The sequence below is a fragment of the Pristiophorus japonicus genome, chromosome 6, assembly GCF_044704955.1.
Source record: "Pristiophorus japonicus isolate sPriJap1 chromosome 6, sPriJap1.hap1, whole genome shotgun sequence".
NCBI lineage: Eukaryota > Metazoa > Chordata > Chondrichthyes > Pristiophoridae > Pristiophorus > Pristiophorus japonicus.
In genome coordinates, this window is record NC_091982.1 from 81,093,966 (window position 1) to 81,118,195 (window position 24,230).

The window sequence follows — 24,230 nt, forward strand, 5'->3', positions numbered from 1 at the left end:
GTGGGATTAACAAATTGAGAGTTTTCTGGATGTCAAGGGGCATGCAGGGTAGGATAAAGAAAAAAAGGGATGCTTATAACAAATACCGAGGGTTCAATACTGTAGAAACCCTCGAGGGGTATAGAAAGCGCAGGGGTGAAATTAAAAAGGAAATTAGGAAAGCAAAGAGAGCATGACACTTTTTTGGCAAACCCAAATATGTTTTCTAAATATATTAAGTGCAAGAGGATAACTAAAGAAAGATTAAGGAATATTAAAGACCATAAAGGTAATCTGTGTGTGGAGGCAGAAGGTATGGGTATGGTTCTTAATGAATACTTTGCATCTGTTTTCGCAAAAGAGAAGGGCGATGCAGACTCTGCAATCAGGAGGAGGAGTGTGAAATATTAGATGAAATAAATATAGTGAGAGAGGAAATATTACGGGGTTTAGCATCTTTAAAAGTGGATAAATCCCCAGGCCCGGATGAAATGTATCCCAGGCTGTTAAGCGAAGCAAGAGAGGAAATAGCAGAGGCTCTGACCATCATTTTCCCATCTGCTCCGGATACAGGTGTGGTGCCAGAGGACTGGAGGACTGCTAATGTTGTACCGTTGTTTAAAAAGGGAGAAAGGGATAGACCGAGTAATTACAGGCCAGTCAGCCTAACCTCGGTGGTGGGAAAATTATTGGAAAACTTCTGAGGATCAGGATAAATCTTCATTTAGAAAGACACAGATTAATCAAGGACAGTCAGCGTGGATTTGTTAAGGGAAGGTCATGTCTGACTAACTTGATTGAATTTTTTGAGGCGGTAACGAGGAGGGTCGATGAGAGTAGTGTGTTAAATCTGGATCTTAGCAAGGCTTTTGATTAGGTCCCACATAGCAGACTGGTCATGAACTTAAAAGCCAATGGGATCCAAGGCAAAGTGGCAAGTTGGATCCAAAATTGGCTCAGAGACAGGAAGCAAAGGGTAATGGTCAATGGGTGTTTTTGCGATTGGAAGGCTGTTTCCAGTGGGGTTCCGCAGAGCTCAGTACTAGTTTGCAGATGATACAAAAATTGGTGGTGTGGTTGATAATGAAGAAAGCTCTAGGCTGCAGGAAGATATCAATAAACTGGTCAGGTGGGCAGAACAGTGGAATTCAATCCAGATAAGTTTGAGGTAATGCATTTGGGGAGGGCTAACAAAGCAAGGGAATACACATTAAATGGTAGGACACTGAGAAATGTAGAGGAACAAAGGGACCTTGGAGTGCATGTCCACACATCCCTGAAGGTAGCAGGCTAGGTAGATAAGGTGGTTAAGAAGTATTACGGAATACTTGGCTTTATTAGTCGAGGCATAGAATACAAGATCAGGGAGGTTATGCTTAAACTGTATAAAACATTAGTTAGGCCACAGCTAGAGTACTGCACGCAGTTCTGATCACCACATTACAGGAAAGGTGTGATTGCATTAGAGAGGGTGCAGAGGAGATTTACGAGGATGTTGCCTGGACTGGAGAATTTTAGCTATGAGGAAAGATTGGATCGGCTGCGGTAGTTTTCTTTGGAACAGAGGAGGCTGAGGGGAAATCTTATTGAGGTGTTTCAAATTATGAGGGGCCTAGATAAGGTGGAAAGGAAGGATCTATTTCCCAGGGGGCATAGACTTAAAATAATTGATAGGAGGTTTAAAGGGGATTTGAGAGGCAATTTTTTCACCCAGAATCTGGTGGGGTTCTGGAACTCACTGCTGAAATGGTGGTAGAGGCAGAAATCCTTACCACATTTAAAAGAACCTATTTATGCACTTGAAGTGCCGTAACCTACAAGTCTACGGACCAAGAGCTGAAAAGTGGAATTCGGCTGGATAGCTCTTTGTCGGCTGGCGCGGACACGATGGGACAAAATGGCTTTGTTCCATGCTGTAAATTTCTATGATTCTATGATTCTATGACAGAGCTCTTCAGCAGCAGCTCAATAAAGAATGCTTAACTGACTAATCGCTGCGCCCTGCAAACAGTTATGTCCAACATCTGTCCCAGCCCTTCCACCCACAGAACCATCTTTCCCATTTCCCATTGCATCCGTTTTATTGAGGTATTGACAGTTTTTGCAATTCTGTATCTATAACTGTGGCTCTTTTCTGTATGATGCAGATCATCTTTAAGAATCTCGCCAGCAGACCATACAATATTAATCCACATGGATTGACAGAAATAAAAATTGGCTCAGCTGGAGGTAAGAAGTAACAGTGATAGTGACAAAGTCACAGCAGCCCTTATTGGGGAAGTACTGTACTGGATTCATACTTCGGACCTGTAGAGGCCCTTTCTGATCTATAAGAATTCTTTTTTCTGTGTATCTTTAAGAGTTACAGAAAAAAATTATTCCAATGTGGTTAAAGACAGAAACATGCTACATTACAGTTTGCAAATACAAACACAAAAGATACGAGAAGTAGTGGCACAGGTAGGGTGGGAATTATGAGGGTTTTAAACAAATGCACAGGGAACTGGTGGGCAACCACTGGAGGAGCCACATGTGGAGCAGGAAACTGGGCGTCAAAAAATCCTTCCTACCCTACTACTTAAATTTGGTCAGCTCTCCGAGTGTCATTTTGCTTATTCTGATGCATTGAAGATTCTGATACATTAAATGGAGTTACTCAATGACAGGTCCTGTTCTTCATTTATAGAGAATCACAAGTCCAGCAAAAACTAACTTCTGTCCTGTAGAGTGGATGCTTTGAAGAGCACATCAATTTTGTCCTTCCCTCTACTTTAGGCTAGTGGCACAGTGTGACACGGAAGAGCCCCATAAACTAAGAAAAATTATTTAAGGCCAGAGAAGAACACACCTAAATACTTATTGGTGAAAGTGCCTACTCATTTCCTTTAATATTAGTCACGTACACTGAGTCAATTCCTAATGATATTTGTGAAATGCAGATTAATCTGCTTTAATCTGGACGAGTAATCCAGAGACCTGGACTAATGATCCAGAGACATGAGTTCAAATCTCACCATTTATAATTCAGTTAATTAAATAAATCTGGAATAAAAAATGAGTATCAGTAATGGTTACCAAGACACTATCGGATTGTCGTAAAAACCCATCTGGTTCACTAATGTCCTTTAGGGAAGGAAATCTTCTGTGCTTACCTGGTCTGGCCTATATGTGACTCCAGATCCACACCAATGTGTTTGCCTCTTAACTGCCCTGCAAGTTGTACCAACTGCAACAAAGAATTATCACCACAAGGCCTGCAGCCGTTCAAGAAGGCTTGGCTTTCTCAAGGGCAATTAGGGATGGGCAATAAATGCTGGCCTTGCCACGACCCCCACATCCCATGAATGAATTTTTAAAAAAATTAATCCAGTTATTATTTGCAAGTCAAAGAATAACAATTAAGGATCATGCTACCAAACTATGGACAGGATTTTACACACATAAATTGAGTTCTTTGCAAGTATGTATATAATGTATTTTTCACAATTATGTGGGATATACTCTCTCCATTAATGTTACCTTTATTTATATAAATGTTTCCCTGCATTGGTTCCCCCTTGCACTGCACCATATGTAACCAAAAAGGTATGGAAATGATCTACTCCTAAGCCTAAGCCAATCTTGCTTTGTGATTAGATCTGGCTTTCATATCCCCATCAACACCACCAAACATAATATACCTAATCATTCATTCATTACTGTTGGTGGAATCTAGTGCACAAACTGGCTGCTACATCCGCTTGCACCGAGACAGGCCTTTCATTTCATTTAAGTGCTAGGAATTACATAAGAAGGAAATGGAATTGCTCTCCTTGGATTTTTCCTATTTGTTTAATTAAATAGCAGTTCTGGTGAATATCAGGATTTAAATTAATTTTGCCATAAATGAAATAGCTAGGTTGTCGTGTTGATTTTAATTGCAGCTCCCAGTGAGCTTTCCTCATTTTCGTTTTTAAAATGTGTCATAATCCAGATTGGAACTGCATTAAGACTAAAAATGTTACTCCCAAAACAGTCAATATACACTTCAACTACACTACAATATATCATGGCGATCAAAACTGTTCCATCTTGCAGAGCACCAACACTTCTTCTTCATCAAAATGTCTCACTTATTTGCTCTGCTGGACAATGTCCTCAGTAGAATGTTTCTATGAATAGAAGACAGACAATTGAATAATAAGTTTGTGGAATGCACTTAATGGAATTAATAGTTATAGTAGTTAGATTCACACCTGGTCTGAACAATGTTAGACATTTTAGGTGGCCTCCAATTATTGGGCCCGACTCTGGGTGCTGTATTAACTCTGGTTGGATTCTCTCTACAGGTCACAATATAAGAAACCACACTGTTCAGCCCAATAAAACACTCACTTACTTCTGGAGCGTGACGAAAAGTGATGGACCCACCAACTCCGACCTGGGTTGCTTGACTCGATTTTACTTCAGCAATGTCAACACCGATCGCGATATAGCCTCGGGGCTCATTGGGCCTCTGCTGATCTGCGCTAAAAACATGCTGGACAACAATGCAAGAATGGTGAGGAGAAGCCCAGTGTTTGAGATTATTCAGCATGTGCTATCTGCAGTTTTGTTTGGCAATTGGCAATGTTAACCAAGTTGTAGGCCGAGAAATTCGGATTGTTTGCTCCTACCGTTAGCACCCCCGGGGAGCGCTAATGGGGCACAAAGGACCTTTCTCCCGGGGGCCATCACTGCGTGTGGCGCCCCGTTTTCGCCCCAGAACAAAAATTGGGGAGCGCCCCCTGAATCTGTGCCAGGCAATGCCAGCGACAGCTACACGGTACGTGAACTGGGCTGCAGGCAGCTCGCGGAGTGCTACTTAAAGGGGAGATGGCGGCCATGTTAAAAGAAAATATGGCATTTTTCTTCAGCTGGTGCCGCGATTGCGGGGTCCATGCTACGATCATTCAGCCCGGCACTCTACTTGAGTGCTGAGCTATTGGCATGGCACCCCTGTTCCCTGGTGGTCCATGGAGTCCCGTTTCTTAACTGCGGAGTTTGCAGCTTGCGCCCTTCCGCTGTCTTACGGCGTGTAGCACTGCACCCTGCTCCCGTCCCGTCCGCCACACTACCACCCCAGAAAGGAAGTGGAGTGCGTTATTTTATGCTCTACTTCCTTTTGGGGGCAGTAACCCGAATTTTCCAAGCGGGGCGAGACTTCCGTGCCTGGCACAGAATGTCCCGCCTCCCGGATGTTACCACCCCCAAACGGGGTACAATGGAATTTCACCCCCATAGTTTCAATAACTAGGGGGAAATGGTGGAGAGAAGCTGTTTGCAGCACTGACATAGTGAAATAGGCTTGTTGACTCATTTCACATATATATGCATTGGTGTTCAACCTATATGAAATAAGTGTGTAGGTGTACTAACCTACAGAATGGTAGAACACAATCCAGAAGTAAGCGTTGGCCACATGCCCTAACGCCTGACCAAATATATTATGTTAGTCTCAAGGAAAGTTGCATTCTGATCTTCTGAATAGCTGAGACACTGGATCTTCACACAATCACACCAGGCAGAAAAATGGAGCATATGTGCCCCGCATTGAAGAAAATACTAAAGGGATGAAATTGCCCTCGATTGGGGGTGGTAACCTTCCAGAGCAGGGATTTTATCGCCTAGCCCGGAAGTTCCGCCCCCGACGTGGAATTGGGTCTTATGCCCCTCAAAGGCAATGGAGCGCTGTCTACGTCATCCGTTTCCTTATGGGGTGGTGCCAGGGTGGGAACATGGCGCTGAGTCCAGCACTACACGGTAGCTCCACGTAGAGTTAACGCGCCCAACGCCCCTTCGCTTCCATTAAAAGGGAGGACCACTGCGCACTCTGCATGACCCTTTGGTGGCTGCCACTGGGGCACCAGGGATGCGTGAGACTGGGCCAGCGGCCCGGCACCCAACACGGAGTCGGCCGACCATCAAAGAACCCCGGGAGTGGATGTCTCCCAGCTTCACGACCCGCATAGCTGGCGTTGACATCTGCCCAGGCCAGCCTCGCAGCCCATGAGACAATTTCCCCCGCGGGGTGTTAAGGGGTCAGCACAGGGCAGTGAGGTGTCACTGCACATGGCGATGACATCATCGCCGGTTGTGCGGCAGCACGGGGCACTAACCGTGGGGTGCAGCGCCGCTGGGACAGTGCCTCCCAAACCTCTGGGGCAAATTCCCGGGAGGCAGTCACATTCCCCTTTCCCGGATGAAAACTGCCTTGCGCTAACGCGATGAAAAAAAGGGGGAATTTTGCCCCCTGAAGGTCACTAGGTACCCAGTGAATAGCTGAGCTGTACAGACCAGGAAGATCCCAGGTTCAATTCCTGAGTTAGTAGGTGTCACCTGGGGCATGGAGAAGGGCAATACAGTTGGCTACAATACCCCCAGTGCAAAATTAGTCAGGAATCCTGTTCCTCATCATTATCCAGTGATTACCGCTGGAATTTTACACTTGTGGAGGATGGGTGAAGACAGGATTAGGATTAGATGTTGTGCTCTCCATTAACAAATAGCCACCCAGTACTAACAGTCAAGGCCCATAGATGAATAATGAGCACTTCTGACAAGGCATCAGAAGGCAACTAGCACCCATAGAACCTAACCTCAGTAAAGCGACTATTCCATCAGAAATGGAGAAATTTTGAGAGAATAGAGAAAAATAGAGAGCCACTACCATCAGAGACTGCAGTCCTGCACATAAATCTGATGTGGAAACCACAAAGAAATGTACAAATGCAAACCCACCGTTTTTACACTAATGTATTTCTGACAGGTTTAGTGGTAGATTAACAGGCTGCATCATGAAGGGTGATAAGCAGTGGCAGACATTTAAGGAGATATTTCATAACTCTCAGCAAAGATAGTGAGAAAGTGAGAAAGAAAGACTCTAAGAGAAGGATGAACCATCCATGGCTAACTAAGGAAGTAAACAACGGTATCAAATTGAAAACAAAGATATACAATGTTGCGAAAATTAGTGGTAGGCCTGAGGATTTGGAAATTTTTAGAAACCAGTAAAGGACGACTAAAAAATAATAAAGAGAGAGAAGACAGATTATGAGAATAAACTAGCAAGAAATATAAAAACAGACAGTAAGAGCTTCTACAGGTATATAAAAAGGAAGCAAGTAGCTAAAGTAAACAGTGGTCCCTTAGAGGGTGAGACTGGGGAATTAATAACGGAAAACAGGGAAATGGCAGAGACTTTGAACAAATATTCTGTATCGGTCTTCACAATTGAAGACACTAAAAGCATCCCAATAATAATAGATAATAAACGGGCTACAGGGAGGGGGAACTTAAAACAATCAGTATCACTAGAGAAAAAGTACTAGGCAAACTAATGGGACTAAAGGGGAACAAATCCCCTGGGCCCAATGGCCTGCATCCTAGGGTCTTAAAAGAAATGGCTGCAGAGATAGTGGATGAATTGATTGTAATCTACCAAAATTCCCTGGATTCTGGAGAGGTCCCAGCGGATTGGAAAACCGCAAATGTAATGCTCCAATTCAAGAAAGGAGGGAGACTATAGACCAGTTCACCTAACATCTGTGATTGGGAAAAAGCTGGAATCCATTATTAAGGATGTAGTAGCAGGACATTTAGAAAATCATAATAAAATCAAGTCGAGTCAGCATGGTTTTATGAAAGGGAAATCATGCTTGACAAATTTGCTCGAATTCTTTGAGGATGTAGCGAGCAGGGTGGATAAGTGGGGAACCGGTAGATGCTGTGTATTTGGATTTCCAGAAGCCCTTTGATAAGGTGCCACATAAAATGTTACTGCACAAGATAAGAGCTCGCAGAGTTGGGGGCAATATGTTAGCATGGATAGAGGATTGGCTAACGAACAGAAAACTGAGAGTCGGGATAATTGGGTCATTTTCAGGTTGGCAAACTGTAACTAGTAGAGTGCCACAGCGATCAATGCTGGGGCCTCAACTATTTAAAATCTATATTAATGACTTGGATGAAGGGACTGAGTGTAATGTAGCCAAATTTGCTGATGATGCAAAGATAAGTGGGAAAGCAAATTGTGAAGAGGACACAAAGAATCTGCAAAGGGATATAGATAGGTTAAGTGAGTGGACAGAAATTTGCCAGATGGAGTATAATGTGGGAAACTGTGAGGTTATCCACTTTGGTAGGAAGAATAAAATTATTATTTAAATGGAGAGAGATTACAAAATGTTGCGGTACAGAGGGATCTGGGGGTCCTTGTGCATGAAACACAAAAAGTTAGCATGCAGGTACAGCAAGTAATTAGGAAGGCAATTGGAATGCTGGCCTTTATTGCAAGGGGGATGGAATATAAAAGCAGAGAAGTCCTGCTACAACAATACAGGGTATTGGTGAGGCCACACCTGGAATACTGCGTACAGTTTTGGGGGCTGAAATTGCCCCCTTCAGCTCCAGAGGTGGCAATGGAACGGATAGGCCTCACCGACTGGGGGCAGAGGAGTGGATCAATCCATCCAAAATTGCCCCCGGACCGGAAGCGGTGAGAACGGATTTCTGCGCCGCCCGTGTTGCCACACCGTTGGGAATGCGCCGACCCCACAGCGACCGGCGGTGACCCCCTTACCGACCACAGTGCGGAATTGCCCCCCAGGAGCGGTGCCGCGACCAGTCGGTGCCACAGACAGCTTTCCCATGCGGAATGCTGTGTGTGGCTGGGTGGCACATCCGCCCTTAAAGGGGAGGGTACACTGCCGGCACCTCCATTTTATTTTAACTGTTTGGCCAACACCGAGGTCGCCCCAACTGGCAACCCGGCCTAAACCCTCCGTGATGGCCCAGTGGGCCTAAGTAAACTAAATGCAGAGTTCACAGCGACCCTCCCCTTTAACTGAAGGGGAGAGACGTTGTGATGCGGCAGCACGACGTAGTACGTTCGCGTCATTCTGACATCAGCAATGCGGCGCTGATGGCCTATTGGGGCATCCGACCCGACCTAAGGGCACTTCCGCCCCGCAGCACCGCCCCGACCAGAAATAGAAGTCAAAGAGGCGAATATTGCCGCAAGATCTGCCCCATGGATTGGGGCAGAGAAAAATCTTAAATATTGGTAAGTGCGCCTACTCGTAGTTGGGGGGCAATTTCGGCCCCTTCGTCTCCTTATACTTGCATTGGAGGCAGTTGAGAGAAGGTTCACTAGGTTGATTCCCGAGATGTCTTATGGAGAAAGGTTGAGCAGGTTGGGCCTATACTCATTGGAGTTTAGAAGAATGAGAGGTGATCTTATTGAAACATATAAGATTCTGAGGGGGCTGGACAGGGTAGATGCAGAGAGGGTGTTTCCACTCGTGGGGTAATGTAGAACTGGGGGCCATCGTTTCAGAATAAGGGGTTGCCCATTTAAAACGGAGCTGAGGAGGAATTTCTTCTCTCAGAGGGCTGTGAATCTTTGGAATTCTCTGCCCCAGAGAGCTGTGGAGGCTGGGGCATTGAATATATTTAAGATGGAGATAGACACCAGTTACAAATGTTTGGTCCATATAAGAACCTATAAGTCAGCATCTAAGACTGGCCTGGTGTTAATCAGGAGCTATCTAAGCTGGGAGCTGGTAAAAGTCAGTTGTATTACCATCAGGTCTTCCAAACTGCTGCCAACATAGAGGAGTCAAGGGTTATGGGGAGTGGGCAGGGAAGTGGAGTTGAAGCCAAGATAAGATCAGCCATGATCTTATTGAATGGTGGAGCAGGCTCATGGGGTCAAATGTCCTACTCCTGCTCCTATTTCTTATGTTCTTATGTTCTTATGCAGTGGTAAAATATATGCCAAGAAAGGCTAGGATTTATAACATAGAATATAAGGTTGAATAGTGTGTCAGTTAATGCTCAGTGGGTAGCACTATTGCTGTTGAGCCCGAAGGTTGTGGGTTCACATCCCAGTCCAGGGACTTCCAGTGCATTGCTAAGGGAGTGCCGCACTGTCGGAGGTGCCATCTTTCAGATGAGACATTTAACCAAGGCCCTGTCTGCTCTCTCAGGCGGACGTAAAGGATCTCGTGGCACTATTTTGCAGGAGCAGGGGAGTTATCCCGGTGTCCTGGCCAATATTAATCCCTAAACCAACAATAGTAAAAAAATAGATTATCTGTGATTATCGCATTGCTGTTTGTGGGAGTTTTGCAATGTGCAAATTGGCTGCTGCATTACAACAGTGACTACACTTCAAAAACACTTCATTGGCTGTAAAGCGCTTTGGGATATTCAGTGGTTGTGAAAGGCATTATATAAGTACAAATCTTTCTTTCAGTTTTAGATATTCTGGAATTTAATTTCAGTTACTTTGAGCAGCAGGGAGAAACTTAGCAGAAGAATTATGAAAAAGGTTAAAGGAGTTATATTTAAAACCATGATTGTACCTAGTCTGTACAGGCTTGATGGTTGGAAAACCGCTTTTATTACTTTGTCCAATTTCAGCCTGTCAGAAAATTCCTTGCTGAAATTGAGACAATTTATTATTTTGAAGAGATTTTCTAAATTAAGGAAACCATTCTGCTTTATCTTTCTGTTGTTATTTTATTTTGCTTCTGCTAATTTTATTTCTTAATAAACCCAATTCATAGTCTGCAGCTTGCTCTTTCCTTTTGTTCTTCCCAAGCTCCAAATACATCGACTGACATACTTTTCTCCTCCCACTTGGTGTTGAAATCAAGACTTATTGCACCAAACCTATTCTAGCTCACTCTTTCCTTGCACCTCAAAACCAAGTATCTCCATATTCCCTGCAGTTGTCTCTTCTTCCTGCATTCTACAACTTTTAAAATCCAGAAACTATTTGTATTCTTTCCTAGTCATCTTAACTTTGGTGGTATCTCCCATGGGGCCTTAATCCTTTTTCACCTAGGTTTTTTCAATAAAAGTCAACTCAGTGTGACATGTTTTTTCAATAGGAAGGGAATTTGATTGTCCATTGAGACAAAATACTTGAGAAAATAAATGTGTCAATCGGGTATGCAATATTTATTACATCCTTACAGCGACTGCAATGATTTGACAATCATTGGTGTACCTATGCAATTCTCCTCAGAGAGCCAACTTTCAGAAGCAGAACAAGCAGAGGACTCACTCATCCTGTACTAATAGAATTTTAAACCTTCAACTCACAAGATATGACAAGTGACATATGTGACAAAATTGACCCTAAATGGTATTCTTTTTTCCATTTTATTCATAGGTAAAGATTGACAAAGCCAAATACCTTTTCTTCTCCCTGTTTGACGAGAATAAGAGCTGGTACATACGTGAAAATATTGAGAACTACTGCGAAGACCCATTACGGGTGAACCCAAATGATCCTGAATTTTATGATTCCAACCTAATGCACAGTGAGTGATTAGTGATGTTTTAATAACATGAGCCTTCCAGTCTAACAGCAAATGGGGACCGAAATTCAGCCTTCCGAAAAGGCCTCACCGCCAGAAAGCGGCGGCCAAGCGGCGGAGTCCAATGGCCGCCACCAGTAAAATTCACCTCGGACGTTTTTCCGACGCTCCCCACTTCCGTCCCGCTGCTGCCAACCCATCCCAAGTGCATCATCAAAGCCCTCACCGCCGATCTCCCACACTTCCAGCGCAATTCACATTAAAAAATCCATGAGCCGCCAAGCAGTGCCCCCAACAGCTTTTTGTGTCGGTGCACTGTCTTCGCAGTGTGTGCGATATGGCTGTGCGGCTTCCCTTAAAGGGGAGGGCCCACTGCCGCAACCAACATTTTAATTTTGTTGTCAGCCGACTGCCAGGTCAGCCCGACAATTATGCCCCCGTGTTCGGCCAGGCTGTCACTGGCCCGGCTGCAACCCTCCCTGGTGGCCCAGTGGACCAAACTAAAATAATCGCAGAGTTCGCAGCGGCTTTCCCCTTTAAGTGAAGGGGAGAGACGTGGTGATGCACACGCGTCATGATGTCATCAGCGCCAGGCTGGTGTCTCCGTCCCGCCTCCACTTCCGTCCCTCGAGAGTGCTCACCGCCGCACTACCGCCCCCATTATGACCGACTTCCGGTCCGCTTCAAAAAACACGACAAAGAGCTGAATTTCACGGAAGAGGCCACCTCATCCACAGCTGCAGTTAAAACACATCAACAGCGGTAGCTGCGACCCATTTCGGGTGGACCTTAATTTCGGCTCCATTATCTTTTACATATTATTATAGGGATGTGCATCTGAAGTTTGCATTTGACTTAGATGTTGGCAGCAGTTTGGATGATCTGAGGGTAATACAACTGACTTTTTTCAGCTCCCAGCTTAGAAAGCTCTTGATTAACACCAGGCCAGTCCTAGATGCTGACTTATTGGTTTCTCTATGGAGTTTCTGAGACAAACACTTGTAACTGGTGTCAATGGAATTACTTCCTGGTAAGAGGGAGAGAAAGATGAGTAATAAAGAGGTCTTCCACCAGGTAGAAGATTATTTCCCCAATTTTTATTATTATATAAATTAGGGGAAGCACTTTGTATTGTTAGTATTTCCAGTATGTTATCCTTCTTTCGGATGTGTGCCTGTGCATTTTATCGTGCAGTATTAATTATAGTGTATACATTCCTATTGATGTTTATTCCTATTGATGTGTGCTATTCAGCAATATTAATAGTTATATATCCGTTATCCTTCAGGTATTGATTTGTATATGTGTTTGCTATTTTGCAGGTATTAATGGATTTGTATTTGAAAATGTCCCCAAGTTGAATTTCTGCATGAATGAAGTGATTTATTGGCATGTAATACTTGGTGCCCAAGACAAATTTCTTTCAATCTACTTCCATGGACAAACATTTAAGCACGACGGGGTGTATGAAGATGTGTTAACTCTCTTCCCAATTTCCAGTGAAACAATCCGCATGGATATGGATAGCATTGGTCAGTAATGCAGCGTATTGCACTTTTTTTTGCAGGGAAATGGGACATACGGGCCCCACAAATCCTCGAGACGTGATCCTGGCAGTTGTGCTGGGATGATGCCCTCTGGTGCACTCCAGTGCTGACTCTACCAGAGTTTGTGGGGACAGTGGGCCGATATCTAATTTGCATGGAGCAGGCAGGCACAAACACCACTGTGGGTTCATCTCCAGCACCCACATGTCCCATGTGGCCAGAGAATTCGACCCCATCCATGACCCCTTAAGGGAGCCAATCAAGAAAATCATTTTTTTTAAAGGCCGCCCCGCCCGTCACTTCTTTGGGGTGGTATGGGATTCAGACCACGTTACCCAGTGGGCCCAACTGGAGGCTGACATGTCAGATCCTGAGTGAGGCAAGTCAGTGGGAACTTCTAGCATAGGAAGGCCTTGCCCTGGCTTTGCCCGCCCCCCCACCCGACTCCCATGACAACACATGCCTTGGAAGGATTGGTTGGCTGTTTTGCCATTTACAAGTCATGTCACTAACTCCAGCAAATGATGGAGTACTGGCACAACTGGGTCTACATTGATTTCCAGTGGGTTCCACCAGATTTATGCTAGAATTACGACGGGGCCATGATCTGTAGCCCAACTGTAAATTAGATCTTTATTAGTAAGTTGGTTACATACAAGTACTCATGTGGACTCTTTCTACATCATTACTTCCTGTACAAATATAAAATGGAGGCAGTCATTTTATATCTGTACTGAGGGAGTGCTGCACTGGCGGAGGTGCCAGCTTCAAACTGAGGGCCAGTCTGATTTCTCAGTTAACAGTAAGCATTCTTAGGATTTAAAATTTTACATCAACACTATTGTTTGATGAATTAAGGATTTTTATAACAATTGGACATAATTGTATCAATTCATCTGCTGAATTGGGCCCTGATGGTGCTGCAAGCACAGAATGATTTTCTGAAAGTGTACTGGAGAATCAATATGCAAAGCAGCTTTCCCACATTCTGATGACTGTTCCAATAACCTTGGTTGAACAAGTAATAGTTAACTCTGCATTTAAGTAGAGCTTCAGCCAATAACAGTGTCTTGCCGAGTTCCAGACAGGAGAAGCATTGTGTGAAAGTGTCAGCCGTGGCTCAGTGGGTAGCACTCTCACCTTTGAGTCAGAATGTTGTGGGTTTAAGTCCCACTTCAGAGACTTGAGCACAAAATCTAGGCCGGCACCTGCGCCAGTGCAGCACTCCCAGTGCTGTACTGAGGGAGTGCTGCACTGCCGGAGGTGCCGGCTTTCACATGAGACATTAAACTGAGGGCCCGCCTGATTTCTCAGGTGGATGTAAAAGATCCCATGGCATTATTTCAAAGAAGAGCAGATGTCCTGGCCAATATTTATCCCTCAATCAACATCACTGTAACAGATTATCATCACATTGCTGTTTGTGGGAGTTTGCTGTGCACAAATTGGCTGCCACATTTTCTGCATTACAACAGTGACTATACTTCAAAAGTACTTCATTTGTTGTAAAGCACTTTGGGACGTCCTAAGGTCACGAAAGGCACTGTATAAATGCATGTTTTTCTTTTTCTGCCTAGGCTCCACACTCTGGTACTCACCTCCCTAAACCTCTCCACCTTTCCACCTCATCTTCTCCTTTAAGACCCTCCTTAAACCTTTCGGTGACCCCTTCTAATATCTTTGGCTCACATTAAATCTCTGTGAAGGGCATGGAGATGTATTTCTACATTAAAGCTGATATGTGAATGTGAGTTGCTGTTATTGAGGATTTACCACTGGCATTGTGTATGGAGTTTTTAGATTAATACACAATGTTGATATGCAGCTACAACAGTTTTTTGTTCCTGGCATAAATGGCAGGTTTGGTTTAACTCCTGTTCTGTTGCATAAACCCGTAGTGGACTGACAAAGAATTACTAAATGAAACTGGTTATGTTTGGCTGCACTTAATTTTAGGTAAAGATTGATTCTTTCTGGTTTTATAATTTGACATGGTTACTCACCTTGTTATTAATCTCCCACCCTTAGGTTTGTGGCTCCTGGAACCCCTCAATTATCATTACCAAATTCAGGGCATGAGGGCAAAGTTCAGAGTTCGTAACTGTGACAATGATCCAGATTACTTAGAAGACTTTGTTATGGAACTTGATTCAAAAGAGGATGATCCTGACTTGGCACATGGAAACATACTTCCAGAAGAAATAAAGCAACTTATTTTCCAGCCACGAGGATTCAAGAGGCATAACACAAATTTATCAGAGCTCTATGAAGCACTTGAACTGGATGAACTAATGAACATCACCAATGATGGGGAAAATATGACAGAGAAAGACCCTATCTGGTCAAATTGTAGACAAAGGCGGCATCAGACTTTAGGTGAACAATACAGTAAGGAAAAGGAAGAAAATCACTTTCTGAACAATGGAGTTGGTAAACATTTGTCCAAAGACACCAATGAACTGAATCAGAGTGAAACTATTAGAAAAGATTTCTATGATACAACTAAAGCCAGCAAGAACCAAATTACTATAGATTCTGATAAAATGCAGAGTAACCCTTCATTCACTGAGGAGAGCAGAGTTAATCAACACAGTAAGAATGAGAATATTGTTGAGTTAATGAAAACAAACTACAGCTCAGATGAGCTTGTTCAGAAAAACAGAATGAGAGAGATACCATTACTTGATCACCCAGAATCTAACCTGACCTTTACGGGGACAGATGGAAAACTAGACTTGCTCAATGCAAATCAGATTCTCAAAAAAGAAGAGGTTGTATCGACAAACAAATTGAATCAAAACCAAAAGCTGGAGGACGGGGTTATTACAAAGACCCAGCCTCACAAAGTGGTAACGTTTAAGCAGGAAATTAGCAATGAAACAAAGGGAATGAAATTATGGGATAATGATACAGCTGCAACCTTTAGGGAATCTGAAGGTATAAAAGCTAATCGGACATCATTTGACAAGAATTCAACCACAGAAACTGAAATCAATTCCCAACAGGCCAGGAAAGAGTCTCTTGATTATGATGACTACGAAGATGAAACAAGCAGTGGAGATGATGATGAATCCAAACATAGAGATATGCATGATACTGATTTCAGAACTTTCTCCAACAGTGAGTTGTGCCCAGGGGAGACTACAAGCGACATCCTACGAACTTCCAATTCACAGTCTAAGTACTATTACATTGCAGCTGCAGAGCTGATCTGGGATTATGAAGCCAGTCAAACAGCTAGAGCTTACAAGAACAGGTAAGCGAGCATCATTTTTGCATCATAAGGGCAGATATATTAAAGAAGGTAACTATATATAGGCACTTACCCACAGATTGTATGGAGGCCCCTGGACAGCGTGGCGGCCCCGACCTGCGAGGAACCATCTGCAGCAGGTCGGGGCCATAAAAGGAGCATACCACTGAAAGGTACAGCATGAGCCGGTCCGGGAGGGTGACGGCTGTGAAGAGGGCGACTGGATTGGACGTCACCATAATCCAGATCGCTGATTGGAGCGTGGGCATGTGCGGCAGGAGTGGCAAGGTCGGGACGAAGGAGTGGCGAGAGATAGCAGAGCGATGTGATCGGGGTCCAGAAGAGGCGTGAGTTCAGGGCTCAGAAGAGGCGAGGGTCCAGGGGCAGCATGGGCCAGCCCACACTGCGATATGTGTGCGCATTAGGTCCGTGCTGCAGAGCTGGTCTCCAGTCATCTTGGTTAATCCTTGCCACTAGACCAAGACCTAGCTCTGTCAAGCCCGTGTGGTGGCTGGTGTGCAACAGTCACCACACGTTAAAAAAATCCATGCACAGGCATTTTCCACCCTTCAATATGCAGTTTGGGACCTGGAATATTAGGTTCTTCATTGAAACACCTGTGAACTCATCCCTTTTTGGCATGGAAGTAAGTCATCCTCGATTCGAGGGACTGCCTAAGAAGAAGAAGTACTTGTAGCATTCCTCCTTCAAGCCTGCTACTCATCCAATTGTTCCAACAAGCTCTGGAACAAACATTCTAACGGGACATAGTAGTCTGCTTTCATTTTGATAAAGTGAACGAATACTTAGTCGAGACTAACTGTTCCTTCTCCCAACAAGCATCCTACAGCTCATCTCCAAAAAGACCAAACACATTAACACAAGATATTGAGCAGATACAATTCAAGGGAACCTCGTATGTATCTGCTGCAGTCAGTGTTGCAACATGTGACTGTAGAAATGCCTCCAAATTCACCTAAAACCATACAAAGGAACGGGATTAAAGTATAGATTCTCTTGTTTTTTGCAATTCCCATAATTTGTGGAAGTTTTTTAATGTTCAAAATTCATGGAGAATTTAAATGTAGCTTTCTACGTGTTCAAATTTCATAAGTGAACCACAGATACTTAAAAACAACGTCTACAAATTACGGCACCAAGAGGTGTTGGCAACATAGTAATGTGTTTCTGGCAGAAGAGTGCCATCCGTCCATCTAATTATTCCCTCTCTATCCTGCAAGAGGTCATATTTATAACATTTAATAAGCATGAATCCTTTCAGATGTTAACATAGTGATGGTACATCCGTAAATCTTTTACACCATCAAGCCTATAGTGCTGTGCCTCCTAGTGGATGATTGATAAAACTGCACTGTCTCACAAACTGCCCACCTCAGTTTTGCATGGCGGAGACCAACCACTGGACAAATTGATAACATGGTCAATTAGATTAAAAAATCATTCATTTTTGACATTGTTTGTCCAATACTCTTTTTATTTGGTCTGGCATTGTTGGAAGAATGGAGATGTAAACATCAACTTTTAGTGAGGATTGTGCTCCAGTTAAATTAACTTATGTTAGTTTCAAATTCCAGGTGTTTGTAGTATTCGTATGGTTGTGATACATGGATAATTTCATAAGCAAAAGATACTTTTCACTTGAACTACCACTGGTCATTAGATGGTGTTTAGCTCTGCTGCTCTACAGTCAACTGTAATGGACTCTGTTACATTACCACCCTCTTGGCTGGGGAATGCTGTGGGGCTAAAGTTCAGAAGATGCAAAGAGGCAAAAGAGATAACACATGAATTCAAAACAAAAAATATATAAAATGACAAGGTTTTTAATTGAACCTTTCTGGTAATTAGTCGTCTACATCAGTTACTGAACCTTTGTTAGGAGTGTGTGGTTTTACTAGTGTTTAATGTGTGCCAGCTGTGACTCAGTGGATAGCACAATTACATCTGAGTCAGAAGGTTGTGGGTTCAAGTCTCACTGCAGGAACTTGAACACATAAATTTATGCTAATACTCCAGTACTGCACTGTCGGAGGTGCCCTCTTTCGGATGAGATGTTAAACCGAGACTCCATCTGCCCTCTCAGGTGGATGTAAAAGATTCCATGGCACTATTTCGAAGAAGAGCAGGGCAGTTATCCTGACCAATATTTATCCCTCAATCAACATAATAACAACTGATTATCTGGTCATTATCACATTGCTGTTTGTGGGAGCTTGCTGTGCACAAATTGGCTGCTGCATTTCCCACATTACAACAGTGACTACACTCCAAAAGTACTTCATTGGCTGTAAAGCACTTTGAGACGTCCGGTGGTCGTGAAAGGCACTATATAAATATAAGTCTTTCTTTTTAATACATGTCTAGCTAGGCATTCATTGCAGCATTCACTGGCTATTCATGAAGGAGTTGCAGCACTTAGTAGTTATTTGCTTTACTGTGTATTTTTAGTATGTACTGGATATTTATGGTATTTACTCGGTATAGAACTGTATTACTGCCATTTGTAAGATACTGAGGGTATTTTTAATAGAAATTACTGCATTCACAGTCATTAATGGCTCTAACTGGGACAAATATCATTAGCTCAATATCATATTAATCTGATGCCAATGTCACATAGCTGGAGGCAGCAATCGAGGGAGCAAAGACTTGGCAGCAAATTCAAGAAGGCAATGTTTCTACAATATAGCGACAGCATGTTCAAACATCCCGTAGTCCGTGGAGAAAGTGAAGAACACTTGGGCATTCTCGGGCCTGTCATCAGAGCCGAGGTCAATGATATCATCGTGGTGAGTCACCCACTTAAAAAATATATAGATTTAAAAATGAGCTTTTGCAAATTGATCACAGGGCGAACATATGGACTCAGGATTAAGTTTTACAATAAACTGGACTTCAGGAGGTCCAATTAGTTCCTATCCGGATACTTCTGTGTCTACATTTTGGCTGCCACCCAAGACCTCAAGTCCTTCCTTCTCTTTTATTGCCGACTATCTCCCCTCATGCTCTAGACCCCTTTGTCCCTCACTTATTTTCTTCATGCCTCTCCTCAATCGCCTACCTACTGCCTCATGCCCCAACCCCTTTACCGCTACTCTTCTCCCGGCTTCCTCACTCACTGCCACCCCCACCATTGAGTCCCTCCTGCACAATCCCAAAGCTACCCTCTGCTCTATTGTAGACATCCTCTGCCATATCCATTGGTGCTCTCAGAGTTGGCTCAGTCAACGCAGCAATCTATATTGCCTCATTCTCCTATTTGTAAGTCCCTCCGTGGCCTCATCCCTCCTTACTTCTGGGACCTCTTTCAGCCCTATGTTGCTGTATGCATCCTCCACTCTTTGGACTCTGGCTTCCATTGCATCTCCCTCTCCCTCCACTAAACTTTCAGTTGCAGTGTCTTCAACTATATCAGCTCCACATTCTGGAAAGCTCTCAATCACCTTGCTGTATCTCTCCCTTCTATGGAAAACCTCCTCAGAACCTACCTCTTTGACCATGTCCTGAGTTAGCAACCTAATTCTTCTCCAAACTCTTTGCAAAGAGTCCAACTATTTTCCCCTTGCAAAGCACTTTGAGATGTCGGGTTAATTTTAAAACGTTCCATAAATGCAAGTTATTGTTAATTCGATCCAGATTATTTTTCATTATTTGTCTCACTGAAACAAACGGGCTTATAAAGGGCAGAAACAAATTATAGGTCACCAACAAATCTTGAACTAAACAGTTCACATATTCCCCATTATAAAAATCTAGGCATCACCGACCAACTATGTTTTCATATACCAGCTCTAAGCGCATTCAACATCTCAGACAGGTGTAGAAATATTTGAACAGATGCCGATACCCTTATACACAAATACATCAGTCTCATCTACACTTTTGTTTAGTGTGTGCATGGTCAACCAATGTGATTACGCTGTCTTGTTTGCTTGGTTCATCTAATTTGAGCTAAATTTGTTGTTGCAAAGTGAACTAATCCTCCAGACATTAACTAAGTTCCAAAATTTCACAACATCCAGTCATGGACTGCAGTCTCCTCCTCTCATACCCAATGTGATATGGTTAATTCCAAAGCTCAGGTATTTGCTGCTGTAACATCAGGGCTTGGAGAGAAATGAAGTAGAAGACATCCAAGGTAGTTTATTACAAAAGACAGGTAGTATTTTTGGTCTGAGTAAACATGAGAGCAGAAATCATACACACTTATTAAGGTCCAAACCAAACAACAATTATACCCTGGAGTCCATGGTTCCCAATTTCTATTAGTAAGCAAATTCAGAACATGAATGATGACCCATTTAAGGCCAATGGGGCTACAACTAGGTGACTCCATTTATATTATTTTGCAGTCACTAGTTGTACATTGATTTTATGGAGCTGTCTCCTTGTTTTTGGAGACTACAACCTAGTAAGAAGAATCCTGCCACAGTTAATGCTTGGCGTTACAAGATTTTGTGATTTAGATGCTAATTCAGGAAAACAGATGCTTATGGATTATGCCTTTTAGGAGAAAATAGGACCCAAACTTCAGAATGGAGAGTAAGTGGTCTTTTTAGATTGAAGGGACACATTTAATCTGACAGAGACAAAACAACTGGGAAAGTAAGATGTCATTTTTGAAGACTATTCTATTTCTTGGTGTAAAACAATTTAATTCATACAGGTGAAGTTCAAGAATATGGCCTCCAGGCCTTTCTCCATTCATGCTCATGGTGTGCAACGTGAGATACCAGACAAATATACATATGAAGAGGAGGAGCTGATAGACTGGCCGAGAAAGATGGATGATATAGTTTATCCAAATAAAACAAAGGTGTACATTTGGCATGTAACAAAGGGATCAGCACCCACTGAAAAGGACTTTGATTGCAGAGCCTGGACATATTACTCAGATGTCAACACAGTAAGTCAATCAATATTTGCAAATGTTTCTTGGTGAGTTGAGTTGAATGCAGTATGAGTTGGCTTTCTGGCTTATTCCTAGCTTTGGTTCATTATGGGAATTTTTCAAATTAGTTTTGTAAGATCTCTAAATCTCTGGCATTAAATTGACAGCAAGACCAATTCTTTTAAAACAATTTGGAATAAGTTTATTAACCACACACATGCAAATAGCCTATCAAACACAACAGCAGTCTATTAATATCCTATGGACTCTACTTAATTACAATAGATACAATGGTGTTACAATAAAAAAGGTATAAAAAGGTATACTTTACTTTCCTCTGGCAAAGCACATGGCCTGCTCTTTTGCCTGTAGAGAGAGGTCCTTCTTTTTGACGTGTGCTTAAGAGAAGAGACAGAGCAATCTTTGGCTTAAGTTTTTATATCTCTTAACGCCATCGTTTAACAGAAAGCCTCAGGAATGGGTCTTGGTTCCAGGGCCGTTCCTGATTGGCTTCTCCTCATACACGTGTCTGTCTGGAGGACCGGTGCCATTCCTTGATTAGGTTAATGGCTTTCCAATTACGTCTTTTCTAGTTTGGTGAGTTTCAAAGCCATGCACCCAGCCAGAGGACAGGAACTTGGGGAAGGTATCCATTTTGTCTCTTCAAACTTGTCTTTTCATATAATCTATACTTTTAACATTTATATATATACAGAATCAATATTATCATTACTAAACACTTTTATTCTGACAGACTCAATTCAAGTCTCTTGAGCTAACTTTAACTCTGTTAGGTTTCAGCTCCACATTTAAACAATCTCTTGTTTTGCATTAGCAATCCTGAATGAGAAGAGGATATTATGCTGTAAGCCCACGAGGTTACCTGGAGCAAGTTGCACTATTGTAACATTGTGCTGTTTTTCTAATTAGGAACGAGATATCCACACCGGTTTGATTGGTCCTTTAATCATCTGTCGAAAAGGAACACTGCACAAGATCGCTAGTGGTATGCTAAAGGTTCAGGAATTCTCTTTGCTTTTCATGACATTTGATGAAAACAAAAGTTGGTACTTGGAAGACAACATCCAGATGTTCTGCAAGACTCCTTGTCATGTCAGACCAGAGGACCCTGCATTTCAAAACAGCAACAAATTTCACGGTAAGAGTCCATCAATTAATTTCAGTTTTTGGGTGATTACAAAAATGTTTAACTTGGGCAGGACAATGTCACTGCGTGCCTGTAATTCCTCACAGAGTGCACAATTTCTAGAAATGGACATCGAGGCCCAAAACTCAAGCTGCAAGCTATTTTTAGTTAGAAAATGCTACAGTTTCAATCGGGCAATCATTTAAATTAGTCAAAAAGCCATTATAGTCAATTACAAAGTTGCCACTGACAGCATGTTAAATGCTCCATGTAGAAACAGATGTTCACTTAGTAATACGCACCTTGTTAAGGTGCAATTTGGTGTTAGCTGAAATTAAAGCTCATGGAATTGAAGGCATGTTATTGATGGTAGGAGCCAGAGAGTAGAGGTAATGGGTATGTACTCGAATTGGAAGGAAGTGACTCGTGTGCCCATAAGGATCTGTGCTGGGGCCTCAGCTACTCATTATATTAATTAATGACTCAGATAACACAATAGAGAGCCTTTTATCCAAGTTTGCCAGTGACACAAAAATTGGTGGCATTGTAAGCAGTGTAGACGGGGGGATAAAGTTAAAAAAGAGACATTGATAGTTTAGATGAGTGGGGAAAAACTGTGGCAGATGGATTTCAACAAAGGTAAGGGTGAGATCATCCATTTTGGACCAAGAAAGGATAGATCCAAGTATTTTCTAAAAGGTGAAAAGCCAGAATCAATGTAGGTCCAAAGAGATTTAGGGGTTCATGTACACAGATCACTAAAATGTAGTGGTCAGGTACAAAAAATAGTCAAACAGTCAAATGGAATGTTAGCCTTTATAGCTAGAGAGCTAAACTATAAAGGGGAGGAAGTTTTGCTGCAGCTAGACAAAGCCCTGGTTAGACCATACAGTTAGACATAGACAAAGAAATTAGATGCAGGATTAGGCCATTCGGCCCTTCGAGCCTGCACCACCATTCAATAAGATCATGGTTGATCATTCAACCTCAGTATCCCTTTCCTGCTTTCTCTCCATACCCCTCGATCCCATTAGCCATAAGGGCCATATCTAACTCCCTTTTGAATATATCTAACGAACTGGCCTCAACAACTTTCTGCGGTAGAGAATTCCACAGGTTAACAACTCTCTGAGTGAAGAAGTTTCTCCTCATCTCAGTCCTAAATGGTTTACCCCTTTTCCTTAGACTGTGACCCCTGGTTCTGGACTTCCCTAGCATCGGGAACATTCTTCCTGCCTCTAACCTGTCCAATCCCTTCAGAACTTTATTTGTTTCTATGAGATCCCCTCTCATTCTTCTAAACTCCAGTGAATGCAAGCCCCCAATTGATCCAGTTTCTCCTCATATGTCAGTCCTGCCACCCCGGGAATCAGTCTGGTGAACCTTCACTGCACTCCCTCAATAGCAAGAACATCCTTCCTCAGATTAGGAGACAAAAACTGTACGCAATATTCTAGGTGTGGTCTCACCAAGGCCCTGTACAACTGCAGTAAGACCTCCCTGCTCCTACACCCAAATCCTCTAGCTATGTAGGTCAACATGCCATTTTCCTTCTTCACCGCCTGCTGTACCTGCTTGCCAACTTTCAATGACTGATGTACCATGACACCCAGGTCTCGTTGCACATCCCCTTTTATTAATCGGTAACCATTCAGATAATATTCTGCCTTCCTGTTTTTGCCACCAAAGTGATAACCTCACATTCACCCACATTATACTGCATCTGCCATGCATTTGCCCATTCACCTATCCTGTCCAAATCACCCTGCAGCCTCTTAGCATGCTCTTCACAGTTCACACCACCACCCAGCTTAGTGTCATCTGTAAACTTGGAGATAGTACATTCAATTCCTTTATCTAAATCATTAATGTATATTGTAAATAGCTGGGGTCCCAGCACTGAGCCCTGCGGCACCCCACTAGTCACTGCCTGCCATTCTGAAAAGGACCCATTTATTCCGACTCTCTGCTTCCTGTCTGCCAACCAGTTCTCTATCCACACCAATACATTACCGCCCTATACCATGTGCTTTAATTTTGCACA

The 24,230-nt window shown here is 43.0% G+C and overlaps 1 protein-coding gene across 1 annotated transcript in view; it reads left to right on the forward strand.

The window, feature by feature from the left end:
• The window catches only part of f8 (coagulation factor VIII, procoagulant component), a 105,157-nt gene that overhangs the window by 40,915 nt on the left and 40,012 nt on the right, over positions 1–24,230 (forward strand). The window contains exons 9-16 of the mRNA XM_070882990.1: positions 2,127–2,208; positions 4,308–4,519; positions 11,180–11,330; positions 12,650–12,859; positions 14,903–16,130; positions 18,769–18,937; positions 20,815–21,054; positions 21,970–22,198. Coding sequence (XP_070739091.1) covers positions 2,127–2,208; positions 4,308–4,519; positions 11,180–11,330; positions 12,650–12,859; positions 14,903–16,130; positions 18,769–18,937; positions 20,815–21,054; positions 21,970–22,198 — 2,521 coding nt within the window. The remainder of the gene's footprint in view (positions 1–2,126; positions 2,209–4,307; positions 4,520–11,179; positions 11,331–12,649; positions 12,860–14,902; positions 16,131–18,768; positions 18,938–20,814; positions 21,055–21,969; positions 22,199–24,230) is intronic.